Source organism: Haliotis asinina, chromosome 5, assembly GCF_037392515.1.
Source record: "Haliotis asinina isolate JCU_RB_2024 chromosome 5, JCU_Hal_asi_v2, whole genome shotgun sequence".
NCBI classification, from domain to species: domain Eukaryota; kingdom Metazoa; phylum Mollusca; class Gastropoda; order Lepetellida; family Haliotidae; genus Haliotis; species Haliotis asinina.
The window spans coordinates 1,654,692-1,679,947 of NC_090284.1; the positions used below are offsets into that span (position 1 = coordinate 1,654,692).

General features: G+C 44.4%; 2 protein-coding genes across 2 annotated transcripts in view; one reads left to right on the forward strand and one right to left on the reverse strand.

The window, feature by feature from the left end:
• Positions 1–25,256, reverse strand: part of LOC137283671 (cytochrome c oxidase subunit 6B1-like) — a 292,498-nt gene that overhangs the window by 44,638 nt on the left and 222,604 nt on the right. The window lies entirely within an intron of this gene.
• LOC137284243 (collagen alpha-1(XXIII) chain-like) overlaps positions 16,701–25,256 on the forward strand; it is a 132,919-nt gene continuing 124,363 nt past the window's right edge. The window contains exons 1-2 of the mRNA XM_067815977.1: positions 16,701–17,062; positions 17,292–17,361. Of these exons, the coding sequence (XP_067672078.1) occupies positions 16,808–17,062; positions 17,292–17,361 (325 nt within the window). The 5' untranslated portion in view covers positions 16,701–16,807. The remainder of the gene's footprint in view (positions 17,063–17,291; positions 17,362–25,256) is intronic.

Below are 25,256 nucleotides of genomic sequence, written 5' to 3' on the forward strand. Positions count from 1 at the left end.
GCCAATTTTTCTAGCCTTATCGTGCACATTTCTTATTCATTTTGCTCAAAAGGCTGAGGCAAGTATGCTTTTAAACCGCATTAGCAAATCGGTGGTGTTATCTGACATTCGCCCCTGGCCCCAACCTTCGCCGTCTGCTTCATGCAATAACTGCACCATCATATCAGCAACGAAATGGCGGCAAACAAGGCCCCACCCGGAGGATGTGCTCTGAAAACGATTTCTCCTATCTCGTTAGACCATGCGATCTCAGTGAATTCTGCATTCAAACTAAAATCCCTGGGGACGAACCAGACCAATATGGCGTCACGTAGTAAGCGACACCACGGCGGGGGGTTCCCGCCACTTTGCATGTAACAGACGACAGGACGAGGGAGGGAGACGGGTGGTATGTCCTTCCAGCATTGCCGAACTGTCAAGGGGAGCTGTGTAAATGTCACCACAAGATAGAAAGACTCAAGGTTGCCGTTTAGCCACGAGCTCTCCAAACAACGCATGCTTCGTATGGTGCACGTGCTAAAGGGGCATAACCCTAGCCTCGTAGCTTCACGCCGCTAGGTGGTGGGTGTTAAGTCCCGGAAGTTGAGGCTATGATGATTTTCCTGTACCTGTTGTTCCGACTGTAAACATGAGGACAATGTTTATTTGAAACCCTCTCTATTTTCATATTACCAGATGTCGATAAATAAATTGTATTATGTGCAATAACAGTATCGAAGGTGCTACAGGAACAGGGGGCATTAGGAACACGTGTGTTGCTAGCTTTGATGGATAGACAGACGCTGCGGTGGTTTATGTGTCTGCAGCAACGTGCCTCTCTACATCAGAAGCAACATCACGGGGACGACTGCTGGGAATCCGGCATTGCGGAAGTGTTGCACTGCATTAGGCAATGTGTGGGATGTCTTCGTCCTGTAAATCTGCGCTTTGTTTTACGTCTGTAGGGAGACAGTTTTAGCTTTTATTACGGCCGGTGTTTTATCGCGACTCTTTCAGAGGCCGGTAATCCCTATGTTAGTTCAGAGTTCAATTACGGCATCTGTTACTATGAACGTATTATGACCTCGTTCTATGTTTATATGTCACAGATGTATTCTGATATTCTTACTGAATGACCTACTCTGTGATATAACAAAAGTCTCAGGAATATCGGCGTAAAACGTTGCTCACTTATTCCGTGTGCTGCCGCCACAACTGAGAACCATGATGGGCTTGAACCCAGGACCTGATCGTTGTGAGCATTATACACGTGAGCAAACAGGTTATGACAGTTAGGGACTGGCATGGTAAGTGCTTCATCAATGAGACGTTTCCTACTAAACACACTGCAAGAAAAATACCGATTTGCATGCTTCTTCTTTCTGTGATTCTTGATAACTGGTGACCTTATAACGCCCTTCTCCCAGTGCCCACCCACCCAGTCAAACATCACAAACTCTCCAATAGTTTCAACCCTCTGCACTGCCATGCCCGTTTCAGATTTGGCCGAACTGCCCTCCCGAACGACCCGCTGGTTCTACAGTGGTATGTGGCGGCCAGATGAAGCAGGCATGATACAGATCTATAGCCGAACTAATTGACGTAACTATGGCAGCCGGGCAACACAAGTTAACTCACGACGGTGACAAATGCTGGCCGATCACTATCAAAGGTTGGAAATGCACGCGACAAATCACCTACATCGTTAACCTGAAAGTGGGAAATTGAAAGCATCGGATATTGTGGTGGTTCTTTGTTCGCGTGCACACGTTAGTGGCGTAGGACCCAGATTCCTGTCTCTACAGAGGATTAAACTCGGTCGTTAAAACATCGCACTGTCTGACTCACTACATAGGTGGACGACGCCATGATTGGGCGGGGTACAGAGACAGTGTTCCTGGATACAGGGTAAATGTTGGTATATGGGCTGACCCCATGGAAGAGGTAGACGTTACAAGCGGTATATGGATTGACCAGCAGGACTAGATATATGTTACAGGCGGTATATGGGTTGTCCAGCGGAACTAGATATATGTTACAGGCGGTATATGGGTTGTCCAGCGGAACTAGATATATGTTACAGGCGGTATATGGGTTGTCCAGCGGAACTAGATATATGTTACAGGCGGTATATGGGTTAACCACCTGTAAGGCACGTAACTGTGCGCATCACGCGGCGTCTTGGTTCTGGCACCTGTAAGGCACATAACTGTACGCATCAAGCGGCGTCTTGGTTCTGGCACCTGTAAGGCACATAACTGTACGCATCAAGCGGCGTCTTGGTTCTGGCACCTGTAAGGCACGTAACTGTACGCATCACGCGGCGTCTTGGTTCTGGCACCTGTAAGGCACATAACTGTACGCATCAAGCGGCGTCTTGGTTCTGGCACCTGTAAGGCACATAACTGTACGCATCAAGCGGCGTCTTGGTTCTGGTACCTGCAAAGCACGTGACTGTATGCATTAGGCGGCGTCTTTGTTCTGGCACCTGCAATTCACATAACTGTACGCATCAAGCAAGTATAGATATATGTTACAGGCGGTATATGGGTTAACCACCTGTAAGGCACATAACTGTACGCATCAAGCGGCGTCTTGGTTCTGGCACCTGTAAGGCACATAACTGTACGCATCAAGCGGCGTCTTGGTTCTGGCACCTGTAAGGCACGTAACTGTACGCATCACGCGGCGTCTTGGTTCTGGCACCTGTAAGGCACATAACTGTACGCATCACGTGGCGTCTTGGTTCTGGCACCTGTAAGGCACATAACTGTACGCATCAAGCGGCGTCTTGGTTCTGGCACCTGTAAGCCGCATAGCTGTACGCATCAAGCGGCGTCTTGGTTCTGGCACCTGTAAGGCACATAACTGTACGCATCAAGCGGCGTCTTGGTTCTGGTACCTGCAAATACACGTAATGTTGACTACGAAGAAGCTTCTAGTCGCCTTTGTTTAGCCGTCACGTTATAAAGGCTTGTTTTACCACATGGCACATACAGAGTGTCAGATCGACACGGTAATAATCGCTTATGCTGTCCTGTGTTACCGCTTCATATAGCGGCATGTTTGTGTCAGTCTTTCCTTACATACGTCCACCATCTGAAAAGACGGAACCCAACACTGCACCTCGTCTGTCTCTTTGCCTATACGTCCCGGAGAGATGTCCCTGCAACAGAGACCTGTCACTGGTTGATATTAACATACCTCCCGGCTGTTATAGTGTCATATTACACCTGGAACTGATGATATCGTTACGTTCACGATAACATCACATATATCACTGTGTTTGTGTTCTGCCACGTCAGTGTCACAGGGAAACACAGTCGGTCTGTTTCAAGATAACTGGCTAGGGAGCAGAATATGTCCTGAAGTAACTTGTGCCCGTCGTAAGACGTGATTGAAATTATTCATGTGGTCTTCCTCCGTGACGTCTCCTACTGCATCGAGGTTGGACGTTGCTCATATAATCAGATGGTTTGTCTGTTCGAGATGCAATTATCTGGACGCCCACTACCGTGGGAAGGTGGGAACGGGTTCATATTATCCCCTGTTGCGTGTCCGAGGTGTTGCGGGGATACTACTAAAAGCTGCACAAAACTCACTCACTCACTCACTCACTCACGCACTCACTCACTCACTCACTCACTCACTCATTCACTGACCTTGATGATTGCTTACATTATCGGTTTATGCCACCTGTTCCTGTGAAACTTCCTTTGCCAAACAAATATGTTCTTGACGTCAGCGGAAGCTAGTAAAACTAACGCCTTCAAGTTACATGAATCAGGTACGTTCAGCGTGGTTCCTTCAGACGGTGTTATGAACTTTCTGTATTTTTTTTTAGATATCAAATGTGTTATGAAGCGGTATATGTTTATATGATATTGTCTCGTAGAACAAAGCAGAGATAAGATACACTGGATCTGGAGCAGCACGCATCCTGATATTGTATACAGTGGAGGCAGACACAAGGACTTTATAGACGCACGATATTACATGTGATGCAAGAAGCAAAATCAAGATGCAGTGCGTGTGTGTGTTGGGGGTAGAGGTGGGAGGGAGGGGGGGGGGGGATTCCGTGTACCCGGATCTACTGTAAACAACACAGCTTTTAGGCCTTGAAAATCTATCCACACAAAAATATTTTGTCGACGTAACAGACACTCATGGAACACTTCAAGCTATGCAGATGTATTACATGATAGCGTGACTGTATTGCATGATAAAGTGACTATTGTGTGATAAAGCGACTGTATTACATGATAGCGTGACTGTACTGCATGACTGCGTGACTGTATTGTGTGATAACGTGACTGTATTACATGATAGCGTGACTGTACTGCATGACTGCGTGACTGTATTGTGTGATAACGTGACTGTATTACATAATAGCGTGACTGTACTGCATGACTGCGTGACTGTATTGTGTGATAACGTGACTGTATTACATGATAGCGTGACTGTACTGCATGACTGCGTGACTGTATTGTGTGATAACGCGGCTGCATTACGTTCTCATGTGACTGTATTGCATTTACAGCGTGTCTGTATTGCATGATAAAGTAACTTATTTGTATGATAACACGACTGTATTGCATGATAACATGGCTGTATGGCATGATAACGTGACTGTAATGGGTGATAACGTGGCTGCATTACACGAGCCTAAATTACTCAGTATTTGTTCTGCTGTCAATCGCTCATCAGTGTATGCCTCCGGGTGGTCATCAAGACAAAAACTCTATAACTGATCAGTACTGAAGCTTATGCATTTCTGCCGTTTTAATTTCGATACGTGTGATTAGATCTCACGTGACTGGAAACTGGCGACAAGTGCATGTCAATATTACTATTATATGAATGACGCAAAGCATTCTTCAATGTCAGACAGTTAGTTTTATGATATCAGAAGAACTTTAGGCTCAAAACGTTTTGATAGCCCCTCGTATTATATATGTAGTAGGTTCAGTAACTGGGCTGAAGTACAAACTGACTTTGATCACTGACCATAGGACTTGCTCTGTGACATCGCAAGGATTACAGGCAGTCCCGACTGTCAGACTTCCCCCGCGGTAGAGAAAGCGCGCCTGTTCAAGAAGCCCATTCACTCGTTCAGTCAGCGCAGACTATCCTTTTCTCACACAAGATACGAAAAAAAATGTTGCGATCCATCTCGCATCAACCTTTTTTCTGTACTTGTTTAAATGTTTTCCATTTCTAACTCGCTGCGTGCGTCTCGTGAACATTACCTGCAACCCGAGACAATTGTATCCGGATAGAGGAAGCTTCTTCTGTGTTCCGATAACGACCCGCCCTATTACTGCTTTATATCCCTCAGTCCCATTTATTCAAATTACCGAGGTAAACATACATGACAAGACACTGGCACCACGATGGGAGCCGCGAGGGGATGCTTGTCTACCCCTGTCCCGTCCCATCACGCCTTCAACACGCACCTGCTACCGGTTACTCCTGCAAGTGCTGCGCCCTGCACATCTGCGCATCTTGCTGATGATGATTGTGCGGAAGTTGAGACAGGTGTCCACAACTTCTTGTATGTAATTTCATAATCACGACTTCTATTAGCTGATCATGATGCCTGTTACCTGTTATTTTGTTTACCTGGAAAATCTGACAGGATTCCGATAATCGGTGTCATTGCAAACATCTGTGTCCACTGTAGTGACCGGGCTGTTCACATACGTGGACCATACGAGAACTGCCAGGCACCATCACATGCAGAAACTAAGTTAATGTCCTATCATGGAATGTGCACAACAATCACATGAACATCACACGCAGAATAGGATGCAAGTGCTCATGCCACAACAAGATTCACGCGCACCAAACAACATCAAATACAGCCATGTTACCATATAATACATTCACTTTATCATGCTATACAGCCATTTATTGTGCAATACAGTCACGTTATCATGTAATACAACCATGTTATCATGTAATAGAACCACGATGTCATGTAATACAGTCTAGTAATACTAATCATGTAGTACAGACAGTTTATTATGCAACACATCCACGTTATCAGGTACTACAGTCACGGTATCATTCATGTAATACAGTCACTTTATCTTGCAGTACGGCCACGTTATCATATAATACAGTTACCTAATCATGTAGTACAGACAGTTTATTATGCAGTACATCCACGTTAACATGCAATACAGCCATGTTATCATGAAATACAGACACTTTATTATGTAATACAGTCACGTTGTCACGCAATAATTACGTTACCATGTAATATAGCTACGTTATCATACAATACCCTTTATTATACAATACATCCACTGTATGATGCAGTACAGCCATGTTATCATGTAATACAGTCCCATTATCAGGTAATACAGTCACTTTATCATGCAATACAGTCGCCCTATCGTATAATACAGCCACGTTAATTGTCATGTAATTCATGAGCGTTGTCATGCAAGTGTACAGACCGCTGGAAATAGCGGATGAATACATTTGTAAAAGTGGTAAGAGCTGGGTTAAACAACTAAAACTTCTGATGTTCGTACTTGAACTCTTCCATCATCAAACTGCCTCTTTTCACTGAAAGGACTGAAAGAGGGTATGAGCCGGGAAGACAGACTGGTGCGGTCGCTTCGTCTCAACAGCTAAAAGCTCCCACAACTCGAACATACTTTTGTAGTGACAGGGGTTTGGGTAAGTTAGGACCAGCAACTTGCAGCGAATTTCAGAATCATACATTCCAGCATGAAGAGAAGATCTGCATATGCATGTTTAACAGGTAGACTGGTACCCACGCATGCATGTTTGTACAGATAGACTGGTACTCACGCATGATGTTTGCACAGATAGACTGGTACTCACGCATGCATGTTTGCACCGGTAGATTGGTGCCTACGTATGCGTGTTTGGATTGGTAGATTGGTGTCTGTGTATGCATGTTTGTACAGGTAGACTGGTACCCACGCATGCATGTTTGTATAGATAGACTGGTACCCACGCATGCATGTTTGTACAGATAGACTGGTACTCACGCATGCATGTTTGCACCGGTAGATTGGTGCCTACGTATGCGTGTTTGGATTGGTAGATTGGTGTCTATGTATGCATGTCTGCAGAGATAGATGGGTACCTATGTATAAATGTTTGTACCAGTACATTGGTACCTACGAATGCACGTTTGTACAGGTAGATGGGTACCTACGTATGCATAAACATGCATACAATTTGACGTACAAGTATAGGTGTGTCATACCTACATATACATGTTTGTACAAGTGAACAGTGTGACTTCCCTACACATGTATGTCTATACAAGCATACAGAGTGATGTACAAGTATACAATGTGACGAACAAGTACACAATGTAACATACATGTGTACAGTGTCTGACGTACAAGTATACAATGTGTCGGTGACAGATGACGCCCACACCTCCCAGGCTCACTGCAATCATTCAGGTGATCTCCCATAAATCCGCACTGATGAATAGCCTGTACATGCGACGTGACTGTCACGCGACAAACGAGGCTGTTTGTGTGAGCACAGTCACATCAGTCACTGTGACGTAACTAGACACACATCTCGCGCTACGGGAGTACCATACGTTGAAAGTACATCTTCGTATATCGTCATATCTGATTGTGTGAGGAACTATTGCGTCAATGGGACCTGTAGATGTAGCTTTGTACACCAGTCAATGCAAGGATTAGCTCCACTGATGTAGACTTATTCCTCCCCTTGCCACCCAAGTGTTTGACAACTGGCCACGGATTAAGTCACCACCACAAAATAGCTCAGAATTACTAAAAAGAAGTTAAGAAGTTCTCCAAGTTACATGGCGTGAGAAATGAGAATCGTTTCAAAAATAAATCATTTTCATCAACGAAAAATCCATGTTCTTTCATAGCAAAAGGAATAGGAGACAATATCTGGTGAGCGCTGATACAGTGCGCGTTAATGTACCATCCAACTGTAACATCACTTTACTTGGTTGATTCCGAAATAAACGTCTCTGGAAAACGACTTGTCTGTAACAGACGACCTTGTGTAACACCACCACTAGCAGACTCTGGCTAGATGGCCATCTATTCTCCATGTACCTGAATTAATGTTTCATACACTGAGCACTTCTCTCAGACATCATGAATGCACCATATTTTCGAAAACTAATGCTGGTTGTAAAGAAATGCATTTCCTTCCTACAAATGAGCTATTTTGATGAGAAGTAGTGTCCCTTTGTGGTGGGCGGATGCAGACAATTTGTCTGCGTTGAAGGAACAGTATAGGACAGTAGTGGAGGCCTGATATCGTAACCTTTGCCTGTATCCAGGAATTTTCTGAGGTCATCTCGTGATGGGAAATCGCATTACACTGTGTGTTGGATGTACGCTATTCCTCTAGACGGGGGATCCTTGTATCTTCCAGGATACATAATACCCATGTTCGTATCTGCAACATATATTGGAATAGAATGAATGACATGTCGGATTACCTTCATCGAGTGGCGTATGTTAATCACAGTGAGAATTATCCATGTCAAGACTCGATTATTTACAGACTTCTGTCATTCATACGCAATATTACTGAGCGTGTTATTAAAGGTTCTTTTACGGCCAGTTGTTCTGTAATTCAGTGGTGTTGTTACTTTTCGCATATAGTTCATCTTTTCGCTGTACATAAAAGGACACATTTGTTGTGTTTTGGGACACATTCTACACGTGTGAGTATCCAACAGTGCCGCAACAGTGGTGGTTGGCACACACGCCCAAAACCCGACGAACGATTAATTCGACCACATGTTGAACAGTCATCTGCATAGACTATAGTCCTTCTAGTTCTCGGTTGTGGAAGCCGTTGCTGGTAAACCATGACGTGCGTGGTTTACGCGTATCTACAGGTAACGCAATGCGCCCAGTGCGTGGAACATTATTCATGGCTAAGTAATCAACGTAATGATAATGATAAGTAATTACCACAACATCTCAGGATTGGAGCTCATAATGAAAATAACATTAGCATCGTTCAAACGGTCATACATGCTGTGAGTGTTACATGCTTGCACACTTCACCATACAACAAATATTGCCTTCGCGACGTTACGGCACGAGGCTGTAGGCGAGTATTCTGGACACTTATGTAGTCGTTTCCTTCTATTCTAATATACTTGACGTGCCTCTGTATATAGTTCAGTGTGGGAATAGGGATGAGGTGCTGTATGTATCTGTGTATATGGTTCAGTGTGGGAGTAGGGACGAGGTGCTGTGTATCTCTGTATAGAGTTCAGTGAGTGAATAGGGATGAGATGCTGTGTGTATCTGTGTATATAGTTCAGTGTGTGAATAGGGATGAGGTACTGTGTGTATCTCTGTATATAGTTCAGTGAGTGAATAGGAATGAGGTGCTGTGTGTATCTCTGTATATAGTTCAGTGAGTGAGTAGGGATGAGGTGCTGTATGTATCTGTGTATATAGTTCAGTGAGTGAACAGGGATGGGATGTTGTATGTATCTCTATATATGGTTCACTGTGTGAATAGGGATGAGGTGTTGTGTGTATCTCTGTATATAGTTCAGTGAGTGAGTAGGGATGAGGTGCTGTGTGTATCTCTGTATATAGTTCAGTGAGTGAATAGGGATGAGATGCTGTGTGTATCTGTGTATATAGTTCAGTGAGTGAATAGGGATGAGGTGCTGTGTGTATCTCTGTACATAGTTCAGTGAGTGAATAGGGATGGGGTGGTGTGTGTATCTCTGTATATAGTTCCGTGAGTGAGTAGGGATGAGGTGCTGTGTGTATCTCTGTATATAGTTCAGTGAGTGAATAGGGATGAGGTGCTGTGTGTATCTCTGTATATAGTTCAGTGAGTGAATAGGGATGGGGTGTTTTGTGTATCTCTGTATATAGTTCAGTGAGTGAATAGGGATGAGGTGATGTGTGTATCTCTGTACATAGTTCAGTGAGTGAATAGGGATGAGGTGTTGTGTGTATCTCTGTATATAGTTCAGTGAGTGAATATGGATGGGGTGTTTTGTGTATCTCTGTATATAGTTCAGTGAGTGAATAGGGATGAGGTGCTGTGTGTATCTCTGTATATAGTTCAGTGAGTGAATAGGGATGAGGTGTTGTGTGTATCTGTGTATATAGTTCAGTGAGTGAACAGGGATGGGGTGTTGTATGTATCTATATACATGGTTCACTGTGTGAATAGGGATGAGGTGTTGTGTGTATCTCTGTATATGGTTCAGTGAGTGAGTAGGGATGAGGTGCTGTGTGTATCTCTGTATATAGTTCAGTGAGTGAATAGGGATGAGGTGCTGTGTGTATCTCTGTATATAGTACAGTGAGTGAGTAGGGATGAGGTGCTGTGTGTATCTCTGTATATAGTTCATTGAGTGAATAGGGATGAGATGCTGTGTGTATCTCTGTATATAGTTCAGTGAGTGAATAGGGATGGGTGGTGTGTATATCTCTGTATATAGTTCAGTGAGTGAGTAGGGATGAGGTGCTGTGTGTATCTCTGTATATAGTTCAGTGAGTGAGTAGGGATGAGGTGCTGTGTGTATCTCTGTATATAGTTCAGTGAGTGAATAGGGATGAGGTGCTGTGTGTATCTCTGTATATAGTTCAGTGAGTGAATAGGGATGGGGTGTTTTGTGTATCTCTGTATATAGTTCAGTGAGTAAATAGGGATGAGGTGTTGTGTGTATCTCTGTATATAGTTCAGTGAGTGAATAGGGATGGGGTGGTGTGTGTATCTCTGTATATAGTTCAGTGAGTGAATAGGGATGAGGTGCTGTGTGTATCTGTGTATATAGTTCAGTGAAAGAATAGGGATGAGGTGCTGTGTGTATCTCTGTATATAGTTCAGTGAGTGAATAGGGATGGGGTGGTGTGTGTATCTCTGTATATAGTTCAGTGAGTGAATAGGGATGAGGTGCTGTGTGTATCTCTGTACATAGTTCAGTGAGTGAATAGGGATGAGGTGTTGTGTGTATCTGTGTATATAGTTCAGTGAGTGAATAGGGATGGGGTGTTTTGTGTATCTCTGTATATAGTTCAGTGAGTGAATAGGGATGAGGTGTTGTGTGTATCTGTGTATATAGTTCAGTGAGTGAATAGGGATGGGGTGGTGTGTGTATCTCTGTATATAGTTCAGTGAGTGAATAGGGATGAGGTGCTGTGTGTATCTCTGTATATAGTTCAGTGAGTGAATAGGGATGAGGTGTTGTGTGTATCTCTGTATATAGTTCAGTGAGTGAAAAGGGATGGGGTGGTGTGTGTATCTCTGTATATAGTTCTGTGAGTGAATAGGGATGAGGTGCTGTGTGTATCTCTGTATATAGTTCAGTGAGTGAATAGGGATGAGGTGTTGTGTGTATCTGTGTATATAGTTCAGTGAGTGAATAGGGATGAGGTGTTGTGTGTATCTCTGTATAGAGTTCAGTGAGTGAATAGGGATGGGGTGTTTTGTGTATCTCTGTATATAGTTCAGTGTGTGAATAGGGATGAGGTACTGTGTGTATCTCTGTATGTAGTTCAGTGAGTGAATAGGGATGAGATGCTGTGTGTATCTCTGTATATAGTTCAGTGAGTGAGTAGGGATGAGGTGCTGTATGTATCTGTGTATATAGTTCAGTGAGTGAATAGGGATGGGATGTTTTGTGTATCTCTATATATGGTTCACTGTGTGAATAGGGATGAGGTGTTGTGTGTATCTCTGTATATGGTTCAGTGAGTGAGTAGGGATGAGGTGCTGTGTGTATCTCTGTATATAGTTCAGTGAGTGAATAGGGATGAGGTGCTGTGTCTATCTCTGTATATAGTACAGTGAGTGAGTAGGGATGAGGTGTTGTGTGTGTCTCTGTATATAGTTCATTGAGTGAATAGGGATGAGATGCTGTGTGTATCTCTGTATATAGTTCAGTGAGTGAATAGGGATGAGGTGCTGTGTCTATCTCTGTATATAGTACAGTGAGTGAGTAACGATGAGGTGTTGTGTGTATCTCTGTATATAGTTCAGTGAGTGAATAGGGATGGGGTGGTGTGTGTATCTCTGTATATAGTTCCGTGAGTGAGTAGGGATGAGGTGCTGTGTGTATCTCTGTATATAGTTCAGTGAGTGAGTAGGGATGAGGTGCTGTGTGTATCTCTGTATATAGTTCAGTGAGTGAATAGGGATGAGGTGTTGTGTGTATCTCTGTATATAGTTCCGTGAGTGAATAGGGATGGGGTGTTGTGTGTATCTCTGTATATAGTTCAGTGAGTGAATAGGGATGGGGTATTGTATGTATCGCTGTAGATAATTCAGTCTGTGGCTCTCTACACGATTCTGTATGTGGTTCTGTATGCGGTTCTGTAGATATACGGTTTCTATTGGTTCTGTAATTTCAGTTTGTGTGTCTGCATGCGATGTTGTATGAGAATCTCTTATAGTGGCAACTTGAGGTTGACTCATCCAAGATGCTTTACTGTATTGTATCATGGTGTCGTTGATCAGATCCCACGACATGCAATAACCAGCAGGAACCCATCAGCGATTACAAGACAAGTTAGCAATCACTACGTTGACAGCGACCGACTCTTGTAAATGTTTACATGTATGAACGCATCGTGTATAAATGAACACAAAGTGATTTGCTAAATGAAATGCACATTACCCCGAGGCAAGGCTTAAGACCTACATGTTCCCTACACGCTTACTGGAGAATCTATGTGAGGGTCTCCTAGCCCGGGGACGTGTTAGCTAATTAATTAGGGGACCCTTGAGACGGCGCTTAAGGCAGTTAGACTCTACACCAATATATAATCCTCTGTTGAAGGTAGCTGTCTACGTTACCTTGAGTTACGCGCTTCAAAATGGCCGCTGCTGTATGCTGACGGTCTTGTCCATATTCTGATTATTTCACGTGTAACTTCCCATTACTCATCATAATTCACAGTATCACTGGAACTATTACAGTCAAAGCTGCGCATAGACTTTTATTTGTTGTTGAAAAGGAATAAGACTCCGATTTCCTGACAACATACCGGTCCTGTATTGAGGCCGATCATCCGAACGACGCAACGTGGTTAGTTGTCATGACAGTTGCATTTACGGCTTGTTGGTAGTACGTCAAGTTGTCTTGAAACAGCTGAAGGCCACATCGAGTGAAGAAATGTACATACCCTGACATTCCGCTTACATTTGTCAACAAACAAAACGTGTTCTAACACCTGTCAAAGAAAAAGCCAAAGTGAGAGTCTCTGATCAGAACGTGATCATAAATCATAAACGCTTTCAGTAACGTATACATATGTCCCTGCGATGCCACCAGGGCCGACCAAGGTAGATAGTTCTGGAGAAGGACTGAAGAGTTCGTGCAAGTTCCGCAATGTCGATGGCAATCTCTACGACCCTGGCACGATGGCGTGTGTTTTCGGATGACCAACATACTGTTCGTATATCGCCTACCCTTAACTGGTAGGACGCACACCTCTAATTATTCAGAGAGTCATCTCTGTATCGCATCCCTTTAATTGTTCATGTCATCCTTATATCGCATCCTTTTAATGTCATCCCTACATCGCATCCATTTTATCGTTCAAAAAGGCAACACTGTATCGCATACCTTTAATTGTTCACAATGTCATCCCTATATCATACACCTTTAATGTCATCCCTATATCGCATCCCTTTAATTTTTCAGAACGTCATCCTTCTATTGCATACCCTTAATTATTCAGAATGTCATCCATATATCGCACACTTTTAATTGTTTAGGTACGAAAATCTTGGAATGTCGACGACCAAACGCGACAACCTGTGAGGTTTAGGTGTTACTACGACTCAAAAATACGATGTTTTGGATACCTGTTCTTGTGCCAGTTCCACAAAGCGATCGTAGAGCTACGAAAGTCGTAAGTTTTCCTGTATGTCTGGAAGTTAAGGTCACCCTGGCACTACGAAAGTCGTAAGTCTTCCTGTACGTCTGGAAGTTAAGGTCACCCTTCCACGGGCGTTCCACACGGGCGTTCCACGGGCGTTCCACAGGACTGAACGAGGTAGCAGTCACGAGTTTTACTGAAATTAGGCGAAACCAATCTTTCCACACCGCGGTGGAACGCTGTCGAGCACCCGCTCCAAACATCAGATATTGATTCCATACTCCGCCTTAACGCTAACTATCACCAAAGACATCTTGCAACGTTGTGCTGACACTGTCTAACGTTCTTGTCGATGTATGTACGTAATTCTTCGGTAGTCAAATGACGACTTATAGATGACGGACCATACCTGGATTCAGTGGTTGTAGTCCTCAGTAGCAGTTGTGTGATAACAATGTGTATGGACTGTCAAGGCACACCCAGACACACGTGTTCACGCACCCTGGACCCAGGTCGAACATGGTCGTGTGGACCCCGTGTTCATTATCATGTTCTTTATACAGTGAGTGAGTGAGTGAGTGAGTGAGTGAGTGAGTGAGTGAGTGAGTGAGTTTAGTTATATGCCGTTTTATTCCAGCAAAATCATGACTGGGAGCAGCAGAAAAAGGCTTCACACACTGTACTCATATGGGGAATCGAACCCGTGTCGTCTGCGTGACGAGCAAACGCTTTGACCACCTGGCTTCCCTATCATCCCCTGTATACATTGATATACTTGAAAATACAGGATTTCTCTGTAACATCATCGTGTTTAGTGCAAGAAAATAGCATTATATTTACCCCTAACAGAATGAACATCATATCACTTCATTGTTGAGAAAAAAACTGTATGACGCCATGTACTATTTTTAACGTTAACATTAATTATAAGGAGCCATCTGAAAATACCATCTTCTTCATTTTCTGTCTTTAATGTCAGGGAGTAATAAACCGAATACCGTATTCGAAAATCTGATATACGATTATCTCTGATCAATATTTACCAGTGCTGCTACTGAGACCTACAACCATCTATCATATTTCAGGAACAGTATAGCGGATTATAGAACAATCATACGGGTTTTTTCCATTCCGTCTGTGTATTATGGCAATGTGGTATGAGACATTATGCATACATCGAATGTTCATTATGTGAGTGATAATTAATTCCCTCTACTCATAATGTGTCAGTTAGCTCCGCTTTTCTCCGTCGGTAATTGAGACATCTCTTGAGAGGATTGCCGAAATACCATTCGAGGATCATGACAACATCACAACTGTATCACCATGCCTTGTCTTCGACAGACTGGTAGCAGCGTTCATAAACCTTGCCGTACAATGCATATGTGGAGGACAGGGGCTAAAGTAGTATAATACATGTGTGAAAAAGATGAGATATAGCACTATAATGCAGTTCTGTAAAGCATGAAATATAACACTGTGATAGACGTGCGTAAAGGACGAGATATAACAATAAAATAGATGTATGTAAAAGATTAGATACAACTACGAAATACACGTGTGTAAAGGATGAGATAAAACAATATAATACACGTGTGTAAAGGATGATATATAGCAATAAAATAGATGTGCATAACAGATTAGATATAACTACGAAATACACGTGTGTAAAGGATGAGATATAACAATAAAATAGACGTGTGTAAAAGATGAGATATAGCAATAAAATACACGTGAGTAAAGGATGAGACAGAACAGCATTATGCACCTGTTCAAACGATGATATGTAACAATATAGTACACGTGTGTAAATGATGATATATAATAATATAATACCTGTAAAATATGAGATCTAACAATAGTATACACGCGTGTAAAAGATGACATCTGACAAAATAATACACGAGTGTAAAAGATGAGATATAACATTAAAAATTCGCGTGAAAGATGACATATCACAATAAAGTACACGTTTAAAAGATGAGATATAACAATCTAATACCCGTATGTAAGAGGTAAGATATAACAATATAATTAATACACCTGAGTAAAGGATGATGTAATACACGTGTGTAAGAGATGAGATATAACCGTAATGTTCACTTGTGTAAGGAAGAGATATAACACTGTAACATGTGTGTAAAGGATTGGATATAACACTGTTATGCACGTGTGTAATGGGTAAGATATAACACTGTAACATGTGTGTAAAGGATTGGATATAACACTATTATACACGTGTGTAATGGGTAAGATATAACACTATATATAATCCATGTGTGTTTGGGATAGGGTACTACAGGTCCACCGAGGTTGGGGTGGATTAAAGGAAGGAGTATCCCCGCTATATACTCGTGTGATACAGCGAGGAGATATGCATGTGTGTTGGGGTAGGGGGTACATCAGTACAATACACGTGTTCTCGATACCATATATATTCAGACAAATCTACCACGACAAGCGTAAGACGAACACTTCTGCTTGTATGCTTCACTCCACTGACGCGCACTTCCTGCAAGTTCTGCTTCTCAGATGTGCAAAATACCCTTCAGTTTTTCTGTATTGGAAACGTTGCTATTTGAGCAGAACGCTCGCATGAGGCGACGCAATACGCTGATTTCCAACAGTAGTAATAGCCGTCCATTCATGTCAGACTCCGGGATGAACGAGCGATCGGGAGGCGGAGACTGACACGCAGAGCTGAAGGGGACCAGTATATCTGGGCGATGATTTGTTACTGCGCTGTTACTGCCCCGTCAATGAGGTGATATGTAGCCCCATCTTTGGACCACGCCCCCTTGCAGTGGACTGTTCCGCTCCACCCCTTGCGTCCGAGTGGGTCATCCCTCGCTCGGTGACGGCGGCGGTAGCAGAGTATTGCAGACCAGCTCACTTGGATTACTACACAGTGTTCATGACGCACAGAAAACTTTTCGGAACTTAGGAAAAGTTTTCCAGGAATCTCCAAAATGGAGAAGAACCGGACTGGTGGATCGGGCAGGACATATAGCCCGTGTGCGCGGTTTATTTTGTGGATTTTCGCATGTCTTGGAATTACTTTGCTCAGCCTTCTAATAGCCTTTGTCGCTTGGACGATTTTGTCCTACCACGATTCGCTGGTTTCTCTCCAAAACAGAGTGGGAAAATTGGAGAAAGAATGCTCAGAGTATAAAATTAATATCAATAAATATGTTGACATGAAAGTGCAGAAGCTCATACAGGAGGTAAGTAACTCAATCCCATTATTCTGGCTAAGTGCTTTCATCTTTTGGTTAACGTCATGTCATTTGGAGACGCCGGCGGTCGCCGTATCCGTGTCGTCAACGGAAGAACGTTAGGATTCACAGCTTTCTCAGTTTACAACATGGAATACATATGATAACATGCTCTTACAGCCATGAGATAAACATGGTGGGGCCGGTACGATGGCGACTAATCGCATCTCTGTTGCAGCACCTGGAGGAACGTATGCACAAATCTGACGTCGTCAAGAGGGCCGTAGGAAGCTGCCTCTGTCCGCCAGGTAAGTCCTCAAACATTGTACCTTTAATTACATACATCGCAGTGTTTACCCACACACGTAAACTCTGAGTTCCCGAGATCTCTGCTCGGTCCCGGCAACGTGTTGACGTCGTCCCACGCCGTCACGTGGCGCCAGGCGACCTTGTTGACTGGTGTCAAGATGCGCGAGATTTCTACTTGGATACCTGCTTGTGTCGGAAGAGTCGTCCTCGACAGCGGCTTTGTGACTAGTGCTGGAAATCAACTCAACCAGGAGATGCATTGTGTACAGACTGCTGCTGCCACTGTAGCCTCCGGTTTGTTCAAAAGTGTTCCATTCGGACGAATTTCATGCCGGTCGTTAGTAGAAGGTGCGGAATGTCATGTTGAAGAAAGCTGGTCTTTAATTTACACACTTGATATGGAGGCTGTATCTGAAACCCCTTCTAGCACACATTGATGGCCGTCGAACTGATTAGAGAGGTTGGCTTTGAAATTCATTTGATATTAGAACAGTTGCACTTTCAATATAGATTGCTTAAAATGTCCAGTTTTGTACAATTCAGTTTGAGACTTCGCCATACACGGAATTATGGATTTGAGTTATACGAATGCCCATCAGAACTCTGAGGCAATATTGATACAGTACCATGGTATCATTGACATGAATCTCGGCGTCTTCCCTCGGCATGAGCTCTGCATCAGACTACCCTTCTCTATAAGACATATTTCACCATGTAGCCTAGTCTGAATGAGTAACCAGCACTTCTGTATGACTTCCGACACGATGTACTGTTTATCGGTTCATTGCCATACAGCTTCATCAGGTAGGGGAGACTGATGTACACGACTGGACAGGAGCACAGTTTAATAGGGGAGGGTGGAGGGGGGGTGTCCATGTGTTGCACTGATGAACGTGGGAGAGGGTAGGAGTGAGGGGTAAGACACTGTCTGACGGTGGTTGTTCATGTGTTGTATGGTTGTACTGATGGACGAGGAGAGGACAGTGATGGTGTCACGGTGCACAGCACAGACCTGTCACAGCTACACCAGCATCGTCAGGACACTGACGTCAGCATGCTGATCGTGCTGCTATGCCCTCATCTACCCGTGCCTGGACATGCTTGCTACATGTCTGCCCCTCGAAATAGATCTCCCCTTATGAAGGCTGGTTAATCCAGACAGGCTGCTCATGCAGCAGGCTAGTGCAGCTACCAACGTCTTGCACGCTCGGGTGGTCCACCCCGCAGGGACGGGTAGATGGAGACAAGCGGGAAGAGGCAAGAAGTTCATCTTACATCGGGGTCCTTCGCTCGTCTCGTGTATATCACTGTTGGGAGCTTTAGCAACATCCTAAATCTGACAACATACTGTGTGTGGAACTAAGAAAATACAAGGTTAGGAGCTTTGAGCTTGTAGATCCTGGTCTAATAATCATGCCCCACCTGTAAATTTTGGTCTCATAAACATGCTCCAGGCCACCTATAGACCATGATCTTAAATCATGCCCCACCAGTAGCTCACGGCTTTTGTAATATAGCCCTTATGTAGATTACAGTCTTATAAAATTGCCCCACCTGTAGGTCATGGTCTTAGAAATATTTTAAAAGAATGTCCCTTCCAAGTATATTTTCACTAGCATGTCCCCTCTGGGAGCATATATTCTCACAAACATGATACGCCTATAGACTTAGAAAGTTTTAAAGATTCAACAACCATATCCATTTCTATAAAAAAAATCCCAGAATCAATAGAATTCTACAGCCGAGTATCGCCCCTAAATCCTGGCATTCCAGCACACTAAGCCTTTCTGTACAGCACGTCTTCAGCAGGACCATCTGTGTTCGTCCATAGCCCGGTACAGTGGCGATATTCTGCCACATCAGCCACAGGAATCAGCTGTAACCAAAATACAGACATTATCAAGGATAGCATCAACACTCGGAATGAACTGTAACCAAACAGTAGACGGTATCGCGACTCCAAGACAGGGAGCCACAACACTCTGTACTCCTTTCCCGCACTCAGTAACATCATCTTCACACCATTCTCACTGGTGCCTTAATCATTCTCTTCGTTCTCGATGGCGCCTTACATACGCACGCACGTAAGCTCGTATGCACGCACATACATACGAAGGCACGCGCTAATAGTGCCTTCCCCACCCCCCTCTTCTCGGCGGTAACGGCTCCATCATCACCTCCACCACGACGGTGATGTATTGACCCACCCCCATTGGCACTTGAACCTGGTAACAACACTAACCTTTTTGTATGAACCTTGTCGGTAGTGAAGGTATCCACGGCGTGGTCCTGTGTCACCAAATGTGTAACCTAAGCCATTCCTTCCTGTCATTTGCCCGTGTTCTCAGGCTGACGTGCAACCTGGTAAAGTGGCTAATTTGGGGCAGGTGCACCCAGTATCATGGCCATTTGTACAAGTCAAATATTAAGTAAACCGATGTCAATCTTACCAGACGGACAGCTGGGTAGACACGCACGTGGACAGGGACGTATGAACTGAGCGTTGTGGTAGCTGCGCCCAACGACTTCGAACCACTGGTCGTATTGGTTATGGGATGAAGGGCCCACCCCCTTGTATGAGGGTAGACTCGACAGGCCCGTGTGTGGGGGTGAGGAGATGGGACAGGGGTGTTAACCCAGATGCTCCTCCAGCAGTCTGACATTCACGTGGCAATTACCGCTACATGATAATGAAGGCAACATGTCACGTGGCGTATGACTAACGGAATGTGCAGTCATGACACCTGTGTTATATTGCAGCACATGTGACCAGCGGATCCGCATTCAGTGCGTCGACCTGGTATAGGTGCTTAAGCTGTTATAGCACGTCCTCATTGCCTTAAATGATATGAACCTTTAGTCACAAGGATGCATGAAGGTACATCCTGGTACGCTTCCTATACGGACTGTGAAAATGCAAGAGTGAGTACTTTAGTGAGCGTTTTTGAGTATTTTCCAGCGATTTCACGCCGGGGGTCATCACCAAGTGCTTCTACATGGGGACTCGAACCATGGTTTCGGTGTCCCTGGCGACCTGGCAACCCAACAACCCCGTATAATCAGATGTACAAGAAGCTGGTCCACCCACTGCAATCATGTTCTGTTACACATGAGTAAGATATATAAAAATATATTGTTAGAGAAAGAATGGATGTGTCGGGACAATACATCGGTGCAGCTCGTGTTCGAGTCATAGAATGGCTGTGTTTGGTGCCTCGTTTCTTCAACAGGTTGCAGACTCTCCCTTGGATATGAGTCCGTTCTTCCATATGTGCATCAGCTTCTGCTACGATACTGAATTGTAAATAAGGAATAACGTTCAATACGTCCCTATCATTAAGTGTTTACCATCTCCCGAGAATCCGAGTTGCTTCCATCAAAGGAAAACTGCTCCTGTGGTTTCGACATTACAGGAAACACGACTGTCTCGATTAGAAGATGCCTGTAGCTTATTGGCCGGCGGAGGCGGGACTGTGCGACGGGTAGGGTTATCAGGCTCCCAGCTCCATAATCTGTAGTGGTTTATGGCCGACATGATACGGAGACAGACGGCTGATCATAAGTAGACAGTCTGGACAGAATAATCAATAGCACATAAACTTTTATGAGGGGAATAGGGGTGGGGTAGAGGGGTGGGTAGCCGATGAACATGCTGCGGTCTAGACATCCACTATTATGATGGTGTTGTATCGTACAGTTCAGAGCAGGTGTGTTTTGAATTTCAGTTTCATTGACGGACTGAATCACGTCTTGGAAGCACCTGTACTACCATGAACACAAACAAACTCGTAGAAATTCAATACCTATGTAAGATATCCTTCTTAAAGAAAAAGAACATATCCTCAAGTTACTTTGTGCTGATTTCAACATGCTTTTAAAATATATGAATATTTTAAATATATACATTTCCAATCGATTTTGAAACGTTCACGCGAGTCGTGCCTTCACGTGTGTGGTTTCCGTGCAGACTTCAGTGACAGCGTATGTAACACCAGAGCCCCATATGAAGACCATCACGTATAAACGTTTCTCCTTGTGTAACAAACGTAATGGCGCAAGTAAAATCGATACTATTGCTCTCCTTGAATCAACAATGCTGTCAATAAATATATGCTCTGGAAACCAAAGCTGGTTAGAGCCCACTTGTTATAATGTGTTATATGTCCATATGTCGAGGTGCCGGAACAAGGGAGTGGATGGAAGATGCGAGGGTATCCACCCCAGTTTCCCCGCGTCCTTGCTGCATTGGCTGTGGTTGGAGTCGGTATCAATGTAGTGTATGGTACTAGAGTAGCATTGGGACTGTGATCTGTGACATAACCACTGAAGTTGGTATCGGTGTAGTGTGTGGTACTAGGGTAGCAGTGAGACTGGGATCTGTGACGCATCCCCTGCAGTCAGAATAGGTCGCTTCATATCCTCACATCGAGCTTTTATTGCAGATATCTTCTGATAATGACATGATGAGCGCAGATGGGTAATTGCCGTTTTCTTAGCTAACAGAGGATATAGGTCCAGCTACCAGCTTCAAGGCCTGCTGTTGGAAATGAAGTTTGAACGCCTCCAGTAAACCTGTACAAACATTCCGTGGGGATTCCAGACTAGCAAGTTTTCACAGTTGCTGCCGGTTAGCTCTCTGAGGCAACAAAAAACACACTCGGCCCACAGGAAGTGGAAATTTGGGATTATTTAATATTTTCTCCCTTCCTCTGTTTCTGATTAGCGGCAAGTCTGGTGAAGTGTTCCCGGCCGGTCCAAAGAGCCACGGCAGCAGGATTCTAATTGGAAGATTAATTATCTAATTGTGTTAATTATGGTTGACATGACGAGTCTCTGATCAGGCGTAAGTCTTTCAGGTGCAAGGAGCTGTTCTGTTGGCAGCACTCGTGGATAAGGTCAAGATTTCGTCGGAAGGGGGACCGGCGTCCAACTGGGTGCACCGTATGAGGGGTCAGAACCCGGGGTGAGGTTCAAGGGGTTTGGTCTCTGTTTGTAAACGTCAGCAGTGGTGGCAGACTGTATGGGTTGGTTATCTCTGACTCCCCAACTGTACGCGTCTACCTGTGTACTGGACTATACACGAGTCTGTTATGCTTATGTCGCCATAAACTAGCCTCGTGGTCAAAGCGTCTGTTCGTCATGCTGAAGATGCGGGTTCAATTCCCCACATGGGTACAATGTGTGAAGCCCATTTCTGGTGTCATTCGCCATGATATTACTGGAATACTGCCAAAAGCGTCGTTAAATCACACTCACTTGGAAGGGGTGGCTTGGATGTTGGAAAGGGTGGGAGCTGGAAGGGGTGGGTTTGGATGTTGGCAAGAGTGGGAACTAGAAGGAATGGGTTTGGATGTTGGCAAGAGTGGGAACTAGAAGGGATGTGTTTGGATGTTGGCAAGGGCGGGAGCTGGAAAGGGTGGGTTTGGATGTTGGCAAGGGTGGGAGCTGGAAGGGGTGGGTTTGGATGTTGGCAAGAGTGGGAACTAGAAGGAATGGGTTTGGATGTTGGCAAGAGTGGGAACTGGAAAGGGTGGGTTTGGATGTTGGCAAGAGTGGGAACTAGAAGGGATGGGTTTGGATGTTGGCAAGGGCGGGAACTGGAAGGGGTGGGTTTGGATGCTGGCAAGGGTGGGAACTTGAAGGGATGGGTTTGGATGTTGGCAAGAGCGGGAACTGGAAGGGATGGGTTTGGATGTTGGCAAGGGTGGGAACTGGAAGGGATGGGTTTGGATGTTGGCAAGAGTGGAAACTAGAAGGAATGGGTTTGGATGTTGGCAAGGGCGGGAACTGGAAAGGGTGGGTTTGGATGTTGGCAAGGGTGGGAACTAGAAGGGATGGGTTTGGATGTTGGCAAGGGTGGGAGCTGGAAGGGATGGGTTTGGATGTTGGCTAGGGTGGGAACTGGAAGGGATGGGTTTGGATGTTGGCAAGGGTGGGAACTAGAAGGGATGGGTTTGGATGTTGGCAAGGGCGGGAGCTGGAAAGGGTGGGTTTGGATGTTGGAAAGGGTGGGAACTAGAAGGGATGGGTTTGGATGTTGGCAAGGGTGGGAGCTGGAAGGGATGGGTTTGGATGTTGGCAAGGGTGGGAACTGGAAGGGATGGGTTTGGATGTTGGCAAGGGTGGGAACTAGAAGGGATGGGTTTGGATGTTGGCTAGGGTGGGAGCTTTTACTTTCAGACAGTTAGTTTAGCTATCTTACACGTCAGGAGGGTGTTTACTTGCAATCAAGAACATTAAGTTCTGAGTATTTTGAGATGAAAGTTCGATTAAGGTGAGGTGCTGGGTTTTCTGTAGTGTTCTCTGAAGAGGTGAGTGAGGTTAGAAATAATTTAATTTTCTAATGTTGCCGAAACTAGCTCTCCATTGTAAGTAGCGGCCAAGCTTGCCGCAACGCTCTTTCAGCAGATGAGGAATAGCTTGGGCAGACGTGCGTGTTAGTTTTTAATGAAGCGTGTCTTCATTATCACCAAGGAGATTGTAAGCCATTCAGAGCTTTCTAATGGTGAAAAAAAATGATATGTGGTTTCATAAATTAGTTCTGTAGAACGTTGTAGGATCGGTTGTCTGGGTGATTGCTGGAAGTGGTTGTAGGTGAGAACTGTGGGCGCGAGGACCCGCACGTTGAGTGCTGTGACTTGAGCAGACGCTTCTCCATCTTGATGAGAACACGACTTTACACTACTTCCCCACTAACTGCCGTGTCTCCTGTGGTTATCTCCTCGCGTCGTTTATGCAGTGTGATGTATGAATGTGTATCATAATCAGTAAGTAGCAACCATGTACAGCTACGGCGGTGTATCTTCATTCAACGTGAGACGACGCGCAGGTTCAGAATTACATCACATCCACTAGCGCTTCTTGCTTCGGACGAGCAGTCGTCTAATAACGTTTATCAGCTGTAATCTGAAATGATTGTGTTAGTCTTGATTGTGAATCAAGTGTAGGACAATTATTTCTGACTAGAGCTGTCAGATTCTCACTCGGCCCACTTACAGTAGTCAGAGGTGAATGGTTCCCCCTTCATAGACAGCAGGGTCATAAAAACACCAGAGGATTCTCGTTTTTATTGCCCCAGGAGAAATAGAATTTGCCTGCTCGCACAGTTTTGAAGTGTCAGCCATGTTCGTTTGATTGGCGTAATTTGTTTGCTTCGTGTTAAAACTCTAAATATATATTATGTTGAGGGAGTTTTTTCTTCACATAGTGTAGCGTGCTTCTGTCGGACCGAGCATAACAAATACCATCCCGACAGTAATGGGCGTTGCAAGCGTTTTTTCCCCATAAATGTAACTGTTCCCCCTACAGTGACTTGACTTCTCTAGTTACTGCCGTCTGCTCTCCACCGTGCCGGCTTGTACACGGGTTTACTACTTATCATTGGCGACGTTTGTTTCTAACGTTATATATATGGAGTGATGGGACACATCTGCCTGTGTGATTAACCGCCTGTGTGATTACCTGTCTGTGTGATTACCTGCCTGTGCGAGTACCTGCCTGTGTGATTACCCGCCTGTGTGATTACCTGCCTGTGTGATTACCTGTATGGAGACCGACAACTGCGATGGATTCACAATATTTTCCGTTTGTCCAAAACCTCTACGGGTTTTCAACATTCCTCTAAGATTCTGAAACTTCAGTTTGTTCTACTTCCATATGTAAATCGTCGTAAGTGTCGCCATGCCGAGTACCGAAGTACGAGTCCATACCCGTCTCAGTCCATACTGAACCTATTCTCAGATGTTTCAGACCATCTTCAACCCTTTCATGAATCCCTAAGTCCATACTCAAACCATTCCTAGATCTCACATTCCATACTCAACCTATTCTTAAATCTTTCATTTCACACTCAAGTCATTCTCAGATCGCTCAGTCCATACTCAACCCAATCTCA